The following is a 21,957-nucleotide window of genomic DNA, read 5'->3' on the forward strand; positions in this document are numbered from 1 at the left end:
GTGGGTCATATGGCTTTAACTGCATGAATGCTTTGTTTCCAGTTCATTTGCAATGTTCCTTAGCTAAATTTAAATCAATAAATCTCATCTTAGGTTTAGTTTATCTGCCTGTCCAATTTTGTTTAAGGTCAAGAGGGTTTAGATAAGTAATGATTCAGGGTTTATTATTTACCTAAGTCTTATTATTGCTTTCTGATTGACCTAAGTTGAATTTATTGTGATTAGTTTGCCAGTTGAAGTTTCATATGGTTCATGTCCTAACATTAGAAGTGTTCTTCAATCCTACTGAAAGATGAATGCCCTAAGCTCATTTACTGGACTCTGTGTTTCGAAGTCTTTAATGGCCTTATTTCTGTTTCTATAGTGTTTGTGAATGATATCATGTAGTTCGTAACTCTCCATGTCATTTCTGTTTGGGTTTCCTTTTCTTTTCTTTACCCTTTTCCTGTTTGACATGACAATGAGTAACAGAATTCAGCTTGACATGAGTTGTTGTTGGTCCCCTGTTTCTTAACTGGTTTTCAAATTCTTGGTTGAAATTGATAAGTGTTTGTGTACTCAAAGAATGACATATATTCTTGGAAACAGATTAGTAGGAACCACTGTAGCAACTTAATACACCACTAGATGCTTATTCCACTTTCTGATAAGGTTAATTTCTAGAATGATTTGTTACTCTTTTCCTAGTATGATTGAAGTTATGTTAGTTGAAGCATTTTCCTATAGAAAGTAGGGTCATGGTTTGCTTTGATACAAAAAATAAGGTTGTTTTCATTTTTTTTCTATTTGTTATTTTCCCTTTTGTTTGTTTACCAGTACTCCTTTAGACCATATATCTGGTCTCCTAGGTTCCTTGATGAATGTTCTGGATGATCAGAGGCAACCATTAAAGTTTGTTTAAGTTTATAAGTTCAACTAGTGATCTTCCAGTTTTCCTTACTGTTTTGCCCAAGAAAACAGTGATAGTTCAGCTTGGTCCTTCAAGGTTATTATCTATATCCAAAGTGTTGGTTTTACTTAAGTTTAGGAAAAATTCGTTTCTTTTCCTTATGTTCGAATTTGAAAGGGTTGATGTACAAAACAATTAACTGGTTACTCTGATTATTATAGCATGCCTTTGATAGTTTTGTATGATAAAATACCTAGTTTAAAGGGGTTGTTTGAAGATGTGTTGAAATCTCTTAAGTGTACCTTTCTTGTGTGTTGAAGTTCTAATAAAGAGGGTTGGACCAGTTTTAACCTATGTGTTTATTTGAAATGTGATAAGGTGTTGGTTTTGTTATGATCAAGTAGCATGAGTTTCTCTGGCCATGCCTGCCATTAGTAAACATGTCCAAGTTTGTTGTTCAAATCTTTAACTTAGTTGTGACTTCTTCCAAAACTAAAATTATTAATAGTCCCAGAGGTTAAGCACTCCCTTCTTTAGAAACTATCAAAATTCTTTTCTTTTCCCTTGGTTTAGAAATCATGCTTTGAGTTTGTGTTAGAATAAGTTTTTTTGGTACTCCCTCAAACTCAACATACCTTCTCAATATGTTTCCAGGAAAGATTTCAAAAGGTTTAAGTGTTCAAGCATGTTTTGACTGATAAGTTCTGGTGTGTGCTCGCCTGATCTGTTTTCATTGAGGACATTAGTTGCAATAATTCAAACTTTAATTCTGTTCTGGATGATAAAAGGCTGGGCACATATTTTGTTTGAAATTTCTCCTAAAAGAAACTGTCACTTATGTACTTATAACTTATAAGAGTATCCCAAGTCTTGAATCAAATTGTTTTCCGAAGCTGTTTTCTTGCCTGAATCTTTTCTTATGTTGTATTGATGTTTGAAAGCCAAAGCAACTTAGGGACAGGTTTATCCCCTTCAATAGCTTGCCATGCCAAAGTTCTAGAACCTTTGGATCTTGTGCGGCATTGAAAACATGGATGGTGGTAGCCCCCATTGCTGCCTTAGTTTTTATTTAGCCTAATGTTTTGTCCTAATATGATCAGTCTTGGAAAGCTAATCTCTCTTTAAGAATCTTGTTGAGTTGATGCCATTCCTCTCCAGTTGTGGATTTACTAACTGCCAAAGTCTTATTCATTACGTCTGTTCTGAGTGCTTGTTGTCCCTGTTATGTGTCAAGACCAAGTTTTCTTGTGCACAACTCATGTGACAATTTCTATTTAGTCAAGTATGAAGATTAAGTCCTTAGTCTCAATCTCTGTTTCTATTTAGTTACATATATAATGCTTGGGTCACTCTCTCTATTGTTGATAGTTGTTGTTGTTGGTTTGTAGCTGAATATTTCCCTACTCTTGTGCTAGATTGCTTCAATTTTGTGAGTTATAGATTATGTTTGATGATTTCAATCATTTATTCAAGTGCAAGCACCAGTTTCACCTAATTTAAATCTAAACCAGTTGGCATTTTTTTTATATAGCAAGTCTGTTTTCCCCCTCCTTTTCTTTGCATGACTTGGGGGGATTTTCAAATCCCAAATGTCTCGGAGTTGCCGTCGAACTTATGAACATTTGTTGCACCAGTGACAACATTTTTGGCCACTCTGTTGCTACTTATTGCTGCCATAGATTGTTTCTCTGTGGCTGCTGCTTTGCTGTTAGGTTTGTGTGCCATATTTGATAAAAGTAGCTGCTGTTACACTTGATAAGATGAACTGCTGATGCATCCTTAGTTAAACTTGCTGAAATTGTGGTCCTTTAACCTGATGTACTTGGGTGAATAGCTACCCACTGCACAGCTGGGCAAATTGCGTGCATTATTACGATATAAACGCTCTAATGTTGTTGAAGCAGTGAAGTCATATATACCTGTGTATACATGAAGTATACTTAAAATATACATATTATGTATCATCTCCTGATCTATTTTGAGTTTATATTTTACATGTTTTACCTTATTCGTTGAGTGTATACTAATCCTTTTCCTTTCATTTTCATGCATGACTACCGCATACGCATCCGAGGGACTCGTTCTTCTTCCATATTCGATGTTGGGCTAAAGCCCAACTAAATCTCTCTCTGTCTAGCCCTCTGTCCACAGCAAAAAATGGAAAACATAAATTCTGGGCCAAAGCCCAAATTGGCGTGACAACAGCAGCAATATATCTAAAAATTGTTACTGGGCCGAAGCCCAATAATGACCAGACCCGCGGCAATCCAGAAAATGGGCAGAGCCCATTTAACTTCATCTTAGCCTCTATTTTGTTCTGTGCATTTAACTTATATTATTTGACTAACCCGTTACTTTGTTTTGTTTTCCTAACTTAGATGAATTCTAGCAAATTTAGTGGGTTAGCTTTAGTATAATGGGTAGTGAATTTAAGAGAGAAACACAAAATTAATTCCATAAGTTTTATTCTCTGCTTTTCATGTTAAAATGTCTAATATTTATTTTATTTGGAATAATTGATTTGCAAAATGGCATTGATTATATATTTTAAGTAAAGGGAATCATATTATATACACGTTTCAAAACGTCACTAATACTCAAATATAAATTCAAGTATATTTTATAAATGACTCTTCAAGTTTGAATCAATCCCGTATAATTTTAGCTAAGTGTAATTAATAAGAAATAATGAAAAAGAAGAAACTCATGCTCTTTTTCATCACATTTAAAGGAAATAAGTCTAGGCATTTCTATTTTTATCATATTGATACAATATAAATTTTATTTAAAATTCACATTAGCTATTTTGTATTTTTCGTTTATATTCCTAAACCGCAAAAAGAATCAATTAATATATCACCATTCGAGTTGTTCAAATATTTACTAAAACACTGTAACAACCTGCACTTTCTCCTACTTATATGCAAATTATCATGTTTTTCGCAAAAAATCTCATTTTGAATGGCATTATTCTACTTCCATTTAAAGTATTAGCGACATTTATAAATCTTATTTTCAAATAGCATTTGAAGTTCTCTTTTATGCAAATCACTATACAAATCTTATTTTGAATAACATTTAAAATCTTCTTTTATGCAAATCATTATATTCTCCTAAATCTTATTTTACGCAACATTGTTATATTTTTCTTAAAACCTTAACAACCTTTATAAGCCTTGTTTTAAAATAGCCTTTAACGTTCTTCTTTTATACAAATTATTATATTTTCTGTAAATCTTATTTTAACTGCATTACTTTCTTTTTTAAAAACTTTAGCAATATTTTAAGTCATTTTCTAAAATTTAAGCATTGTATTTAATCTAATTAATTAACCTAAGTTTGGCCGGATAACCGTAGTTAGCGGATTCTGAAGGATGCCTAACCCCTTCCCTTTAGGATAATATAGAGCCCTTACCTAGAATCACATTGGTTAAGCAGACTATTAACGGAGGTGTAGATTTAACTTTACCTTAGTTAACATCTAGGTGTCCTAATTCACCGTTAAATTAATTAGGTGGCGACTCCTTAAGCAAAATAAATAGGAATCTCCAATATGTTGTACTCTACTTTAACCCGTTTAAAATGGGGTACGACAGTTGATACACAAAAATACACTGAAATATACTGAAACATTTTATCAAACACTTGGTGGGCATGAAGCTCCAAAACTCTCATCAATGGTGTTTCTACAATAACAACCTATTCTCTTGCTCCTAGATGATGCTACAATATCATATTGCTATAATCAATACTATTCTTCATCACTCATAAGATAAATAACACCACATGATTAGCAAACATAAGAAGAATTTTCCTCTTATTTCGGCCTATTCATGGAGATTTAGCAAACGAATTGTCATGACTGAGCTTTGGCCATTGGCTGGAGATCCTCCACTGCTTTTCTTGTTGCCACTGGTGTATTTTTGCTTGGAGTATCAATATCCGCCATTAAAATGGAGAGTTAGAGCCTGTTGAAGATACTCTAACAATGGCTGAAAATATTTTTTTAAAAAAAAAAAATTGAATGACAAGTGAAGGTAAAGACGATGAAAATTTATGAACGATTGAGGAGAAATATAACAAATAACATAACGAAAATTAGTTACCTGTAGAGATTGGGTAACTGATAAGGAAGAAGAAGAAGAAGAAGAAATCGTGCTAATTATGGTGAAGAATAATGGGAGTAAAATACGGTTGTGAATTGAAGATATGAGAGAAAAATATTTGGAAAAAAAAAAAGAGATTGTGGGTAAGTGGGAGAGAGGTACCTTATTTTTAGGGAAATACACTGCAGTTACAAAAACAAATTATAGATGGTAATTTGATTAATAATTAAGCTACCAAAAATAATTTTAAAAAAAAGGGTAGATATTACTAATAAATAAGTCTTAGAGGTAGTTATGGGCAGTATTTTTTTTTTTTTAGCCTGATCCAATCATGTAGACGAGATTAGGGGCCATACTCCCCTTTCTTCCCGTAGTTGCTATTAGATCTCAAGGATCTATCATACGGTGCCTAATCCAGGATAAATTGTCGGTTTTACAGTTGGTGAATCCTTATAATGCAAGTTCTAATGTCCCTCCATTACAATTTGGGTAAAAAATATCTCTCCACTTTATTTTAATGATTAAAAATATCCTTTATTACAATTTTGGGTCATTTATGCCCTTGCTGTTTTGAAAGTTAACAAATATACTCCTCATTTAACGGAAATCAACAAATTGATTCAAATAACCCGATTTCACAAAAAATAACCCACTCCCTATTTTACCGCTCTAACCCGCCTCCTAAAATAACTCAAGTCTTTTTTCTCTCATATTTTCTCTTCCAGCAACTTGACTCTCAAGCACACCGCTCTGGCGAGTCTCGTCAATCAGGACTATTTCATCCGCGAATAACATACACCATGGTACCTCATCTTGAGTTTGCCGCGTCAACCCATCCAACACCAAGGAAATAAAAATGGGCTAAGAGATGATCTCTGGTGCAACCCCATCATAACTGGAAAGTGCTCCGAGTCTCCTCCCATAGTCCTTACCCTGGTCTTGGCCCCATCATACATGTTCTTGATTGCCCTAAAGAGAGTTTATCTTATTTATTAAATTTCATAAAATAAATGAATTACTTCTTATCTATAATTTTAATTTATTTTTTAATATATTTACTGATGGATATATCTCATAGGGGATGCTAGTGTAAGATTTCTATAAGATACGGTCAATAAGTCTTAATTTTAAAACACAAGGGATGCACCAGTTATATTATAAGAGTGTTTAGTGTAATTAATCCAAACAAAATTAAGAAATGCTTTAAAGTATCTGTAAAAGTCATGTTAGCTTTGATCGACGTCATAACAAATGACATGATATATAACTCTATCAAGTCCCAGAATAAATTTGAGCAAAATCCTTCACGCCAATACTTTGAGTCATGTTCATATTTCACCCAAACGATGTAAAAAGAAACAACTAACCACAACATAAAAAATGTCAACCAAGTTTATCCAACCAAATTTAAGGTAGTTAGAAGCAGAAACCGACTGACAAAAGTGTAGCCTCCCCATGTCAAGCTTCTAGCCACCGAGCCAGACCAAAATATCAAGTGATTTCTTTCCATCTATCTAAATACTGTGAGTAAAGCTACCCGACCTTGTGCTGGTGAAAAATAACAGATGAATTAGTCGAATTGCTAAACCAACCTAGACAACATAGTTAATTGGTATGGGCGCTACCATAATAGCTCTGAGCAGACTAATCTAGAAAAGTGAACCAATTGGTATGGGCTCTTAAAAACTGGTCAGCCAAATGCATATTAATTAAAAGGAAAAAAAAAAGCATAGAACACTAGTTTAACCAGAATCTTGAAATAAATGCAACAGACACAACCCCTTGTGCTTGATTAAAGAGTAGCAGACTAGCAGTTCGTTACTGAATAAGTAACTCGAAAAACACGTGTGCTTGACAAATGTTACAAAAGTGCGAAACATATTTTACTACAACTCAAAAACACTTACTTTTCAACAAAAGCTTCGCCAAACACATAAATTTAAAAAATAATACTTTTTGAAAGAAAAAAACATTTTTAGCTTCAAGGAAAGCTTGACCAAATAGGTTGTATCTTAACTACTATTAGGTGGTTAAAGCAAACTGAGAAACGAGTAACCAAAAGAACAACATTTGATCCATAAAAGACAATCATTCTCTCATCAAAAAGCTGCTTACTAGTACCAACATAAATATTCAAAAAGCTGTTTGCAGAAGAAAATAGGCATTACTAAGCAAAAGCGAAACATATAGACTCCAAACTACAAAACTTAAAACTTTAACCACACTCCAACAGCACGGAATCCGAGACAGCTTAAGCAGTGGTGGCGGATTGAGCAGCCAACCTCTTACGTGCCTCCTCGATGATGGACAACTTAATACCTTTACCCTTAGGTAGTGATACCCACGGCTTAGTACCCTTGCCAAGTGTGAACACATTACCCAAACGGGTAGCAAATTCATGACCAAGCGCATCCTGAATATGGACAGTCTCGAAGCTACCCTTATGCTTCTCCCTGTTCTTAAGAACACCAACACGACCCCTGTTTCTACCTCCGGTGACCATCACAACATTCCCAACATCAAACTTGATGAAATCAACAATCTTGTTAGATTCCAAGTCCAGCTTTATGGTATAGTTGGCCTTGATGAGAGGATCAGGATAGCGGATTGTTCTTCCATCGTAAGTGTTAAGGTACGGAATCCCCTTCTGACCAAAAGCCACAGAGCGGACCTTGCAAAGCTTAAACTGCCAAAAGGAGAAAACAGGTTAATTACATTTTTGGACCGATAGCCAGCAAATGTATAGGCTATGTATATTAAGTATAAATAAGCATATAATATACATATTACACACATAATCAGTGCATAAGTTTTGCATGTTTTAGCTAATGCCGTAGTTAATTTTGGCCGACTGGTCAAGAATGAAAAATAAACCTAAACTTTACATGGGCAGAAAATGAATCTAACACAGAAATTCCAGACAAATGCAAAAAACTACAACATTAATCTTACCTTGGATTCCTCATCCCTGATTGAGTGAAGACGGAATCGGCCCTTAGTGTCATAAAGGAGACGGAAGTTCTCATTCGTCTTCGGAATTGAAACGACATCTGTATATAGAAAATTAGAATTATCATTGTCAAGGAGCAAAACAACCCTTACAGCCAAAAGAAAGGGAAAATGCAATTTGGTTATTGAACAAAAAACTTTTGTTGACGAACGGACAACCTATCCATAGTATTCAAAAGTTCCAATTTATCTGACACACTTTTTATTTTAGGATGCAAAATGTTTGCCACCATTATCTTTCAGCTCAACTTTAAGAATTCAAATTCATTAAATTATTCTAAGAATTTACACTAATATATGATGTTTCATCTATCAAACTAACTTTTCAACCATCACTTTAATATTCTTTTCAAGTATACTTAGAGTATATCTACTCCCTCCACTTCATATTAAGTGGTGCCTTTAGCTTGGGCACACCCCTTGAGAAATCTAATGACTACAAGAAAGTAAGAAGTGTTATTATTAACTTACCCTTAATAAAATAGTATCTATTTAATACAGTTTCTTGGTTACATAAAAACCATTTATTTGAATACGGGTGAATTTGGAAGGAAATAATTAATACTCCCTCTAGATCAAAAAAAGAGTCCACTTAACCATTTGCACCCTCCAGATCAAAAAAAGAGTCCACTTAGTCATTTGCACACCCCTTAAGAAAATACTAACTCCTAGACAAAAATAGGTAATTGGACTAAACTACCCCTAATTAAATAGGCATTGGGATTTGATCATAAAACACTTAATACGGGCAAATATGGAAAAACAAGGTTTCTTGATTTGCTAAGTGGACTCTTTTTTTTATCCAAGAAAAAAAAGGCTAAGCTGACTCTTTTTTTGATCCGGAGGGAGTACCTTCTTCATTATGTGAAATACTACTTATTTTGGACCAAAAACAAAAGGTAAAAACACTACTTAATATGGACAAAAGGGAGTAATATATAAGGCGGATGTTTTAAGTACATAAACACCAAATACCATCATACAAGATGGGATGAAGGAGCATTAGACAATATACCAGAAAACAGTCAATTTAGATAAAGTGCATTTACCCATGAAACCAGCTGGATATGTCTTGTCTGTCCGAACTTTCCCATCAACCGAAATTTGTCGTTGCATCAGAATTGCGATCACCTCACGGTATGTGAGAGCATACTTCAGCCTGTTTCGCAAGATAAGGGCCAACGGTAAGCACTCCCTTGATTTGTGTGGGCCAGAGGAAGGCTTGGGAGCCTATACAGGAAACAATTGATTTTTTTTAGCCAAAAGCATATCCAAATCTTCTAGAACTACATAGAAAAGACTATGAAAAAAGACGTCTCACTTACAAATGCTCCGCCAAGCTTATCAAGCATCCAATGCTTTGGGGCATTGAGCCTCTTCAGATGCTTCTTCAAACCTCTAGCCTGTACAAATTGTAAACCAGGTTTCAATATAATTAAACCGCAATTGACCCGCCAAGTATGCAATATGATGTATAACACAGAACCGTAAAGATCAATAAACATGAGCGATAGCAAAATTCTCTCAAGATAGAATATACTCTTCCATAAACAAGATTAGTAGACTTCAATACTAATACTATGAGCGGTATTTTGGTTTAATGTGCAAGTTCTACGGGGATTGCAATACATGGATTGTTTGAGCAGAGAATAAATATGGAGAACGTTATGCGGAGAATAAATAATACAAGGATTGTACATTGATTATAACATAGGAATTATTTTTTTTTAGGGATAAACTATACTAAGGGCATTTTCATCTTTAGATTCTCTTTTCCACGTATTGCTAATACACATAGTACTTATTTTACCTTCTATCCCGTATAAAATAATACATAAATTTACGTATAACTTATTCTCGTATTAGATATACGATGTTTCATTTCCGGTAGTAAAATCGGCATACTTACGCGGATTTTAATAACAGAATAAAGCAATAACGATTTATATACCAACATTAACTTGGCTTACAACTCAAACCAAACAACCCCTAAGGGGCAGTAATAGTATCAGACCCATCGAATGGGTTATCCAAATACCATTTAGAGCCTCCATCTATTCAATTGATTTAAGAGTAAACAGCCAAAACCATCATAGAACTATAAATAAGCCACATAAATCATGTAAAGGACAGGGCTCATTTACATGGTTTATGTGGGAAGACGGATTTATTTGAACCGATCAGCTCGTCCTACTAGCTTCAGGTCATATCTCTACAGAAAAACTACAGGCAGGAATTTTTACAACACAAGAACTAAAGTTTCACTAGCAAAATATTAGATAAGTACATTTTCACTATATATAACACATGAAAAAGAAAATGTACTAAAAAGAATGACAAATTATTCTTGATAACAAAGTTTTGATTTTTCAGTAGACCCAGTAATTAAAATATGTTTCTACATACTTATTTAGGTCTATAAAAAAAATTCCAATTTGAATCTATACTATATATAACACATAAACAAATTGTCCTAATAAAACTCAGCAAGCCTAGATATATTCTTGATAACATAAGTAAGCCCAGCAAAAAAGATTTCAATTTGATTATACACTATATACTATAACACATAAAAAGATTGTACTAACAAAAATCAGCAAGCCTAAAAGATATTCTTGATAACATGAATAAGCACAGCCAAAAAAAAAACAATTTGATTAAATACTATATATTATAACACATAAAAAGATTGTACTAACAAAAATCAGCAAGCCTAAAAGATATTCTTGATAACATGAATAAGCACAAGAAAAAAATATTTCAATTTGATTATATACGATATATTATAACACATAAAAATATTGTACTAACAAAAATCAGCAAGCCTAAAAGATATTCTTCATAACATGAATAAGCACAGCCAAAAAAAACAATTTGATTAAATACTATATATCATAACACATAAAAAGATTGTACTAACAAAAATCAGCAAGCCTAAAAAATATTCTTCATAACATGAATAAGCACAGCAAAAAAAAAACAATTTGATTAAATACTATATATAAAAAAAAGGGCGTGGGGTCCGGAGAAGGGCCGGACCACAAGGATCTATTGTACGCAGCCTTACCTTGCATTTTTGCAAGAGGCTGTTTCCACGGCTCGAACCCGTCACATCGCAGCAACTTTATCAGTTACGCCAAGACTCCCTTCAAATAATATATATCATAACACATAAAAAGATTGTGCTAACAAAAATCAGCAAGCCTAAAAGATATTCTTGATAACATGAATAAGCACAGCAAAAAAGATTTCAATTTGAACACATGAAAAAATTGTACTAACAAAAAACTAAGCAACCAAAAAAGATTGATAAATAGATGCATCACAGTATATACATGTAAACAAAAATTAGTAAGTGAAGAAATGGGGTATAGGAGAACGAACCATTTTGTTAGTGTTTGTGTATTTTTTGCTGCTTACGTTTTGAAGAAGAAGAAGACTGAGAGAACAACTTAAACCCTAGTTTTTTCTTTAAGTAGTTAACCTTTGTAAGATTTGGGCTCTGGCTAAAGTTGGGCTGACCTTTTAGTGGGTTTTACTAATATGGGCCTCCAACCAATTGACTATTTTGATAACAAATTTGGCCTTCAAACGCATTGGTCTTTAATTTTCGTCCCTCGTATCTGTGGTCTTTAATTTTATTTTATTTTCCCCGTTGTTCATTTAATGTAAATTGTGGACAAATGTACCCTTACCTATTCAGACCTACTTCGCTCGGTATAAGTGTTATAATATTTATAGAGTCTTTTATCTCCTGAAATTGAACTTTTGCTCTACTTGGCATGAGTTCTGTAGCAATTAAGTTATGCCGCATAAGCTGTCTGCCGTATTTTCAGAATTTGTTATAGTGTCCAAAAACTAGAGAGACGTTTTTTGGGGCATATGTTATTTATCCTTTTTAGAGAGAAAAAATCGGTAGCTAATGCGGGATGGTAGAGTCCATGTATGGGTATGTGTGTTGTTGTTTTTTTGGGAAATACATCATGTCGTCGCGGCATAAGTTGTGTAACACTTATAGAGGTTTTTTTATATTTTGGAACTGAACTTTTGCTTCGTTGGGCATAAATTCTCTAAGATTTAATTTATGCAGCATAAGTGGTGTAGTATTTCCAGAATTTGTTGTCGTGTTCAAAAACTAAAATTCAATGCTTTTGAGGCATATGTTCTTTATCCTTGTTGAGTTGAATAATGTATTTGTTTTTGTGGAGTTAGATATGCTTTTAGCCATTTTTGTGTTGAGTTTTGTCGTTTCCGACATAACTTGTAGAAATGATGATGAAAAATTATAAACTTATGCCCCACGAAAAAAAAAATTATGCAGGGTTAATTTTGTACTCTTATTTTTTACTTAAAGTTTTGAAGGACAAAAATTAAAGACCACAGATTCAAGAGGTAAAAATTAGAGATCACCCCAAAATAGGACATTTGTGCGAATGACCCTTTTTGATAAAAAGAAGTTTTTTTTGTGAAACTTACATAAATAACTATCTTTTATTGGCTTCTAACTAGATATAACTATAAAATGCAAAATTACCAAGCGTAGCTAGTTTTCTTTAAAAATGCGTGTATTTCTGTTTTTTTGAAATATAGAGAAATACAGTGAATAGTAAACACGCTCCAGTGAAATCGGGAGCTATTTATGGAACCACTCCCTATTTTACCGGTCTAGCCCGCCTCCTAAAATAACTCAAGTCTTTTTTCTCTCTCATATTTTCTCCTCCAGCAATTTGACTCTCAAGCACACCGCTCCGGCGAACTCCTACTTCTATCCTAGGATTCAATAACAATTGGGAACTAGGGCTTCAGCTGCTAAACAAACATCAATTCGTCAAACTAAAATGCTAGCCACTGATAATAAAAAGTTAAAAAGGTGCAAAATAGCTCTAATGTAATTGATTAGTTTCCCTAAAGGATGGATCTTTCACACTGTATAATTAGAATACAGGACACCTAACGACACAATGGGAAAGGAATTCATAAATGCAGCCCTTTATAATTTTTCTTTTCAGTTAAAGAATTTGATAATCACATATCAAAACGTTGGACAGTGAAAAAGATGGGATGATGTACTTCAAGATTGTCTTTCAAACGCCATCACGGAAGACAATAGGTTTATTTTAAGAGGTGGGTCTGGGTGGGTAAAATAAGGGAGTCGATTATTTTCATGAAATCGAGTTATTTGAATCAATTTGGAGATTTCTGTCAAATGAAGGGTATATTTGTTAACTTTCATAACAGTAGAGGCATAAATGACCCAAAATTGTAACGGAGGATAATTTTTAGCCATTAAATCAAAGTAGAGGAATATTTTTTATTCTTTTCCCTTCTTTTAGCGACGACCAAGAACTACGTGAACTGATCTGTCAAGGCTTTCAAACTTTTAACATATTTGGCCACTTGTCCAAATATAATTACAACATTTAGCCCCCCCTATATATATATATATATAGAGTAAACTAGTGGCATTGGCCCATGCGTATAATTAAAGGAGATATTACGGCTTATTGAGGCTGATGCGTATAATTAAAGGAGTTGACATTTTTGAAGTGGTTTTTACTTAAATATGTAGTGAGCTCTTGAGAATACTTGTATAACATTTTCAAAATGTGAGCTCGACGTGTTTAATGAAAATAATTTATCATGTGTTCTGGTGCTTAATTGAAACATGTTCATAGTTTGAGTATCTAAATAAAATTTATTGACAAATTTTAAAAATTGTTCAATGAGTGCCATATGAGTGTGTAGCGTAATTTAAGGACGCGTTTGGCCATGAGAATTTTTCACTTTTTTTCGAAAAATTATTTCACTATATTTGGAAATCAACATTTGGCCATGAAAATTCTAAATACAACTTGAAGTTGTATTTGGAATTTGAAAAACACCAAAAACCTTATTTTTACTTTTTTCACTTTTAATACATTCAAACAACCAAATATTCTTTATAAAAACTATAACCAAACACAATTCTATCTTCAACTCCAACTTCAAAATTTCAAATAAAGTGAAAAATATTTAATTTTCATGGTCAAACACCTACTAAGAGGCAACTTATGTATTTTCCCATAAAAAAAGCAACAAAAAAATAATCTTAGCACCACCAATCAAATTGTCATGGGCAGCTTGTGTTGTCGAAGCATTCATTCGTGTAGCATTCCTAAAGTGGGTCTGTTGTGCAAAAAGACACTTACCTCACAAATGTAGAAAGATGCATTCGGGCTTAGTGAAAATATCTCCAACTTTGAGGGCACTTTCTTAGAGTAAATCATAAAATTGAGGGCTGTCCGGTAAAAATATACTACTTGCTCGTCTCATAATAAGTGTCATTTTAGTCAAATTCTTTTATAACATAATAAGTGTGATCTTAGGAAATCAAGACATAAATTGACTAATATTTTTCAATTCTACCCTTAGACAATAAAATAACATCTAAATGATGATTGAAAAAATCACATAGTAACTTGATATTATTGGATTTCAATATAAAGATTTACTTCTTGTGCATATTCTAATTAAAAGGTAAAAATAATTTATTTTTATTATATAGGGGTAATTTGATAAATTTCACATTTTATTATTAATTTCTTAATATACATTTTTTTTAATTAATATGACACTTAATATGGGACTTCTCTCGTGTCTCCTCTCTTTTGATTCCACGTGCTGTGACTTGGATCCAGATATCGCAAAGAACCAAGAAAACAAGATAAAGAGAACTATAATGGTCCCTCAATTTTGAGAATTGGTTCAAAGTGGTCCATTAAGTATGTATTGAATAGTATAGATCCTTAAAATTTGTCAAAAGTTAGCATTATAGTTTCCATCCAATATTTAGTGAACTTCATTGGTTAGATTTGACGGAAATAACGCAAAAGAAAATATTGAAAACTAATTTAAAGGTACAATTATTTTAGTTTTTGTTATTTTTGATTTATTTCTATAAACTGATGCAATTTTTTTGAGGTGCAATTTTTGCTTATTTTTATATTGTTTAGGTATTTAGTGTAATTTTTTGTGTTGTATTTTCACAGATTTGATGAGACTTTCTTGATGCTAGGTTAAAAAAAAATCATTATTTCCGTTAGATTTAATGAACATAAATTGACAAATATTTGATATGTTTTATAAACTTAAAGGACCAAAACTACTTAATACATATTTAAGGGGGTATTTTAACCTATCATACAAAATGAGGGGTCATTTTCTCAACAACCCCCCTCAATTAAATCCTCTATTTTTCTCTTATAGAAAAATACCAAAACATTTCCCAAATTCCATTATCTCACAAAAAAAATGGAATTTTCTTTCCAAAAAAGTGTATCATTTTTCCTAGTTTGCTTCTTATGCCTCACCCAATTTTCTCCTATTTCTTGTGATAAGAAAGTTTCTTTAGCTTTGTATTATGAAAGCCTATGTCCTTACTGTTCCAATTTTATTGTTAATTATTTACCTAAGATTTTCAAGAATGGGATTATTGATATTGTTGATTTAAAACTTGTTCCATGGGGTAATACTAAGCTTAAAGCCAACAACACCTTCAAATGCCAGGTACACCAAGAATCTTTTTTTTTTTTTTTTTTTGTATAAATTTCTTTTCTTCTTGTTTTGACTTAATAGTTAAAACTGCTGTCATTTTTGTTTCAATTTGTTTGACTCGACGCGGAGTTTAAGAAAGTAAAAAAAGGTCTTTTAAATTTTGTGTTATCAAACTATGTATAATGTACCAAAATATCCTTTAATCTTGTGATTCTAAACATGACACGGATTGTGTTGAAATTATAGAGTTGTCTCAGTGTTTGTTTATGCAATTTGCACAAAATATTAACTTTCAAATCTTTTTAAATGTAAAATTTGACCCGTAAACTTATATTTTATAACAAAAGATCCATAAGTTGGTAGATATATTTATCAACCATGTTTACCAACTCATCTTTAATTTGAAAGAGTAGTTATAATACAACTCAAGTTTAATACCATGTGAGAGGATTATATTAAAGAGTAGTTATACTACAAGTCGTGTTCAATTTTTCTTTTTATTGAACTAAATTTCGATCAATAGATGTTGTATTTTAAAGAAAGATCTTCTATTAGCTTATTAACTTTGTTATGAATTATGATTTGCTCATTTGGTAAGATCGTATAAGAATTGGGAAGTTTTGATGGTTTTCATAACTTGTGGGGTTTTTATGTTTATGAAAATTTAAGAAATCCGTATTGCATGTCCAAACAAAACTTTAACTTCAAATCATCCTGATTTCAAATCATGTCCAAACAGGGCCTAAGAAAGAGACATTCTTTTTCAAATAGACTAAAAGGGGAAAAAGAAACAAATTGAAATAGAGGCATTAATTGAAAATCGAAATAACTAGTTAGAGTAAGCATTAAGGGGCTTAATTGAATGAAGTTATGTTACTTTTTATGCATATGTTTTAAAAGCACTTACCTAAGATCTAAATCTTTGTGAAATAAGATAGGACTATAGGCAAAAATCGCAATTTTAAGTAGACGGATCCATAAGTTAAACTTGATTGGTTCATCGTTTGAGTTCATACTATTGAACCCGTTTTTCGCTTATTAAACAATGGGTTCAAAATGTAATATTTGTTCAAATTTTGGTAACTTCTCAGTTGAATCCCGTAAACTAAGGCTCCAGCCACCTCTGAGTTTAGAGTGTGATATTTATACATTTTGCAAATATTTTTGTGTTATACGTATAATGGTTGAACAAAAAGACAGTAAGTTCAGTTGAATATTTTGTAAACATTTTTATATATTTATGAAATTCTCTTGCCGAGATGAGAATGTTGAGATGGATGTGTGGGCACACTAGGAGCGACAGGATTAGAAATGAGGCTATTCGGGATAAGGTGGGAGTGGCCTCGGTGGAAGACAAGATGCGGGAAATGCGACTGAGATGGTTTGGGCATGTGAAGAGGAGAGACATAGATGCCCCAGTGCGGAGGTGTGAGAGGTTAGCCATGGATGGTTTCAGAAGAGGTAGGGGTAGGCCAAAGAAATATTGGGGAGAGGTGATTAGACAGGACATGACGCAGTTACAGCTTACCGAGGACATGACCTTAGATAGGAAGGTGTGGAGGACCCACATTAGGGTAGAAGGCTAGTATATAAGTCTCGTTATCTTTCCTTATTAGTAGGCGCATTAGCGCATTATAATTTCTTGTGCTTTGATTTATGTTATTATTTGCTACTTTCTGTACTTTGATTACTCTATTTTATCTGTGCCGCTTTCGTGATTTGCATTTCCATATCACTTTGAATTCCTTGATTATCCTGTTTTACTGTGTCGCTTGCATTATTTCATTGCAATATCGTTTTAAATCTTTTAACCTTATCTGACCCCCTTTTTATGCTTCTATTGAGCCGAGGGTCTCTCGGAAACAGCCATCCTACCTTGGTAGGAGTAAGGTCTGCGTACATTATACCCTCCCCAGACCCCAAGATGTGGGATTTCACTGGGCTGTTGTTGTTGTTGTTGTTGTTGTTATGAAATTCTCTTTGTTATGGTTGCAGCATGGTCCAGTTGAATGTTTTTTGGACACTGTAGAGGCTTGTGCAATCGATGCCTGGCCAGATTTGGTAAGCTACTAATCAAAGTTATTGAACATGTTTTTTGATCGTTGTAGTCAGTTCATTTAGAGCGCGTTCAGTTTGATGTATATAACAAAATAATCCTTGCATTACTAACCACTGTATGACTAATTCGTGCATTATTAATCCTTGCATCACTTGTCTTGAAGAAAACAACCCCTTTAAAGATAAATGTGTAGCACCACATTAGAAAGTATAACTTGATAAATCATAAATGACAGATAGCATGAAAGATAAATGTGTAGCATCACGTTAGAGAAGCATGTTATTTTTATATCTACCTAAGGAGGCTATTCTAAATTGTAGTTGCATTTTTATTGGATATTTTGATGCAGAATGATCACTTTCCTTTCATTTACTGTGTGGAAAATCTGGTGTACCATAAGAATTATACCCACTGGGAAACATGTTTTGAAAAACTGAATTTGAAGGCAAAGGTTATTAAGGATTGTGTTGTCAGTGGACGAGGGAAAGAGGTTAGTTCTCTTAATTGATTTAAAGCTAATCCTGTTCTTTATGTTTCTCTCTTTTTAATTTTTGGGTGTTATTTGAGCATTTCTTGGTAAGTTGGTATCATTTCTGATTCGCCTTGCTGTAAAGATTTGAATTTGTGTTTAAACAAATTTAGTTCTATTTGAAATTTATGATTTCACATCATAATGTGAAGAGAGCAGTGAGTCTACGCGTAACATATTAATAACTTCAGTTCTGCTATATGCTCAATCACTAGATGTTGAGCATTTGAATATGGAAAAAGAGGAATTTCTTCAAATCGACTATTGTTCTCGTGGATACACATTATTGAATGTACTAGCTACCTTTGAAGAGGAGGACAAGTAGCATTTTGCATCTATCTATACCATGTTTCAGTATCTGTTGTGGGAGCCGTTTGATTTAGGTTTTTCCTTTTTTCCAAGTTTTTTTTTTTTTCCAACACATTTGTTTGGTTATACATTGGACTGCTTTTTTGGTTAGTTTTTGAGATGAGTTTTTCAAGTGAAAATTGAATACTAGCTTTGATCTGCTTTTCAAGTGAAAGATCTTTACCAACTTCAATTTTTTTTTCCCAAGTGAAATGCATGTCCAAACTCCAAACACACTTTCAACTTTCAAATATCATTTTTTTAACTTTAACTTTAATAACTGTTTTTCAAGTTTCAACCAAATGTATGTCCAAACGCCTACTTGGTGTCCTTGTTTTTCATTTTATTCTCATTGATTACCGTGTTTCAGTATCTGCTGTCATTCTTAATAATTTACTGTAAATATTTTTTTCCTTCGTATTATTTTCCACAACACTTCATACACGAATTTTGGAGGCTAAGCCATTTTTTTTCAACAATTATATCAAACTGTGTTTGTTGGCGAGTTCGCTGAGGAAAGAAGGTTATTCTCTTTTTCAGTTCGAGTCCAAGTATATTTAGTACCTTCCAAGTGTTTATTCACAATTTAATGTTTAGCATAGAATGGTAGAATAGGAAGCAACAGGTAATAGCACCACCCTAACTTGTTGCTTTCTTTATCAGTGCTATCACTGTTTGTCCTTTAGAAGTTTCCTGAAGTACCTTTCTTCAGGATGCGTTTTTGTTCGTTTTCGTAGTAAGCACAGTAAAATTTAAAGAGTTCTTGATCTGTCATCCGCCTTTATTTCTTTTCACACCATCCGAAATTCTTTATAGAATCATATTTTTGGTTATTTCCGTGAAACAAATGCTTGGAATGTCACTCCTTGCACCTTTTGCATGTTGCATTATTATAAGTTTTCATTCAAGTGTTGAATAAGAGGCATTTTTTTTTTGATGATGTAAGTGTTTTATAATCACAAAGGCATCAAGGGGATGCATAGTTGCAAAAGAGTGTTGAATAAGAGGCATTAAGGTGACTTTTGCCTTCTTCGTGCCCTTAAAATGATAATCTGCTTCTCTGCCCTTTGAGGTCTTATCTGCTCCTATTATTTGCGGTTACCGAGGTGACTGATGATATTAAATTAGGTAAACAATTCATCGGGCTAAGAGTATGTGGCATCTTGTTAATGAAATTGGAATTGTAACCCTATTGTCGACTTGTTGTGACTCATTAAGTAACATAAAGAGGGAAAGTGGAAGTTTCAAAAACAAAAAAAAAAAAAAAAAAAAAAAAAAGGAAAAAAGAGGGGAAGTGAATCAAATTAGTGAAGCTTAAGCTGGAACACACCTTTGTTTTCTTAATTATGTTTTCAATAAAGAAATTCAAGATGAAATTGCTAATATAGTGATGCAAATACTTTCGGAATTTCTAATGTTGCAACAAATGATATTTTCCTCATTTCTTGCTATGCGGAGACCAGAAAAGATTTAAGTTAGTCACGTCCACTGTTTGAGATTAATGTAATTGGTCTAGAGTAACTTGGAAAGCTAGTCCTCAGCATCTATTTGTTTGACTTGAATTCCAACAAACATAAAATTGTTAACTTTGGAGCTTATTGGAAGGCAACTTAATTTGTAAATAACTTTGATGGGACAAATTTTATTTGGTATGATTTTTTGTTTCTCATAGTAGTATTATTATGTTCTGTGATTAATTTTACTTAAATCTTAATGTGCAGCTCGAACTATGTTATGCAGCTGAGACAAATGCCCTTCAGCCTCCACATAAATATGTACCATGGGTTGTTGTTGATGGCCAACCGCTTTACGATGTCAGTTTCTTTCTCTATATTTCAGAACTTGCACTATTCATTATCTAGGAGGAGTATTATATAGTCCCTTTCTAACTGTTTCTCAAATTATGTGTTTTGAGTTCTTTTCCTGCATGCTCACTGACAACAAACCCCTTCACCCCCTGAAAATTATTTCATAATAATATAAAAGTTGCCAGCTTATTCACTTTAAGGAGCGGACTTAGCCTTCCGGGCTGATTTAGAGCTTTTTACTTCTGAAATTGCTTTGCTCTAAATAGTTCCTCAAAAGCCTTTTCTAGAGTAAGTGAGAAAAATGGTCCCTTATCTTTGGTAGTAGGTTCAAGATAGTCCGTTAACTATCATTTGAGCAGCTTTGGTCCTTTAAGTTTGCCAAAAGTGAGCACTTTTGGTGTCCTTCGGATGTTTACCACCGATTGTTAAATTTAATTGGAATTGTCAAAATAGAAATATTAAACGGGAACTCACATTTGGAAGTATAGTTTTTGTAGTTTATGTTACTATTTGTTTTGTGTATTTCAAGATTCTGATGTAATTTCTGATATTTTTGGTCTTCTTTTTGTTTCGTGTGTAGTTTTTTATGTTGCGGTTTGCGGAATTTAGATGATATTTTTTGGTGTTTCTGGTTAAATTTTTTCTCCACATTTCTTGGTAAATATCTGACAGAGATCAATAGTGCTCACTTTTGGCGAACTTAAAAGACAAAAACTGCGCAGTTAGTAAAGATAAGGGATCTTTTTTGTCATTTTCTCGTCTTTTCTATATTTATTATCTGCTTTCCAAGTTTTTGTTTTGTACAACTTTTAACTGACGTAAATGGCCTGTAACCCTCGATAATTGATTGCCCTAGTGGTGTGTGAAAATTCCTTCCTATGACAATATATTTCATTGTTTCAGAACTACACAGACTTCATAAGCTTCATCTGCAAAGCTTACAAAGGAACTGCTCCAGTCCCCGGTTGCAACTCATCCGTCAATGTCATTAAAATAGGAAGGAAATTTAATCCTTTCTGTTTAAAGACGACAGCTATTTCCAAATTATCAACTATAAGTTCAGCTATTACGTCGTGGTTGAACCGCTTTAACCTGGCTGCATTTGCATAATCCACAAGCTGCTTTGTCGTGCTGCTGCTTATAACATACCCGAGTTCTTTGATGCTAGTTCTTTTTATGAAGTGATGAAGATACTGTAGTTGGTGAATGCATTTGTAATATTTGTCATTTTGGATGATAATGAAGGTTCTCAGTTCTCTCTAATCAGCTGTTGATAGGAAATGTTGTAATATGAGAATTTGGCTCAATTGGGATGTGGGAATACAAAGTATGGATTTTTATAAGTTGTCTACATGAAAGCAGCCAAGTCTTGAGTCTGCACTTCAACAAACTATATTATAGAGGTTAATCCAGGATCTAAATTCAACCAGTTAATGATCTTATTTTATATTATCATACATTTTGGTTTTTGTTGCATAGATGCACACAGTTCAAGTCAAAAGTAATGGATTCAGTTGAAACACACAAATGATTGTGTTATGACTATGTTGTTGTGGCTCTGTATACTATTCACACACTGAATATTCCCCTTTGTAACCAATTCCTTGAGGTAAGCTGTACTTCACTGTAGTTTTAAATGTTTATATTGTTCAGACGCTTTAAGAATATTGTTGGAT

The 21,957-nt window shown here is 33.2% G+C and overlaps 2 protein-coding genes across 2 annotated transcripts; one reads left to right on the forward strand and one right to left on the reverse strand.

The window, feature by feature from the left end:
* Window positions 1-7,047: 7,047 nt before the first annotated feature.
* Window positions 7,048-11,477, reverse strand: LOC132605785 (small ribosomal subunit protein eS4-like). The gene is made up of 5 exons (XM_060319021.1): window positions 11,389-11,477; window positions 9,330-9,407; window positions 9,054-9,234; window positions 7,948-8,045; window positions 7,048-7,681 (listed from the first exon to the last, which is right to left on the reverse strand). The coding sequence occupies exons 1-5, from the start codon at window positions 11,389-11,391 to the stop codon at window positions 7,247-7,249; spliced, it is 795 nt and encodes a 264-aa protein (XP_060175004.1). The 5' UTR covers window positions 11,392-11,477; the 3' UTR covers window positions 7,048-7,246.
* Window positions 11,478-15,246: 3,769 nt separating this feature from the next.
* LOC132605786 (gamma-interferon-responsive lysosomal thiol protein-like) lies at window positions 15,247-21,630 on the forward strand. The gene is made up of 5 exons (XM_060319022.1): window positions 15,247-15,549; window positions 17,533-17,598; window positions 17,946-18,086; window positions 20,195-20,287; window positions 21,185-21,630. The coding sequence occupies exons 1-5, from the start codon at window positions 15,295-15,297 to the stop codon at window positions 21,389-21,391; spliced, it is 762 nt and encodes a 253-aa protein (XP_060175005.1). The 5' UTR covers window positions 15,247-15,294; the 3' UTR covers window positions 21,392-21,630.
* The last annotated feature ends 327 nt before the right edge of the window (window positions 21,631-21,957 follow it).

This window comes from Lycium barbarum, chromosome 8 (assembly GCF_019175385.1).
Source record: "Lycium barbarum isolate Lr01 chromosome 8, ASM1917538v2, whole genome shotgun sequence".
NCBI lineage: Eukaryota > Viridiplantae > Streptophyta > Magnoliopsida > Solanales > Solanaceae > Lycium > Lycium barbarum.

Excerpts from the sequence above, each read along its gene's own strand:
- LOC132605785 (XM_060319021.1), bottom strand. Across the intron at positions 9,235-9,329 it reads ATAAGCTTGGCGGAGCATTT|GCTCCCAAGCCTTCCTCTGG; the intron begins GTAAGTGAGACG and ends TTTCCTGTATAG. Across the intron at positions 8,046-9,053 it reads ATATCCAGCTGGTTTCATGG|ATGTCGTTTCAATTCCGAAG; the intron begins GTAAATGCACTT and ends TTCTATATACAG.
- LOC132605786 (XM_060319022.1), top strand. The coding sequence starts at position 15,295 with ATGGAATTTTCTTTCCAAAAAAGTGTATCATTTTTCCTAGTTTGCTTC. Across the intron at positions 17,599-17,945 it reads TCGATGCCTGGCCAGATTTG|AATGATCACTTTCCTTTCAT; the intron begins GTAAGCTACTAA and ends ATTTTGATGCAG. Across the intron at positions 18,087-20,194 it reads TCAGTGGACGAGGGAAAGAG|CTCGAACTATGTTATGCAGC; the intron begins GTTAGTTCTCTT and ends CTTAATGTGCAG.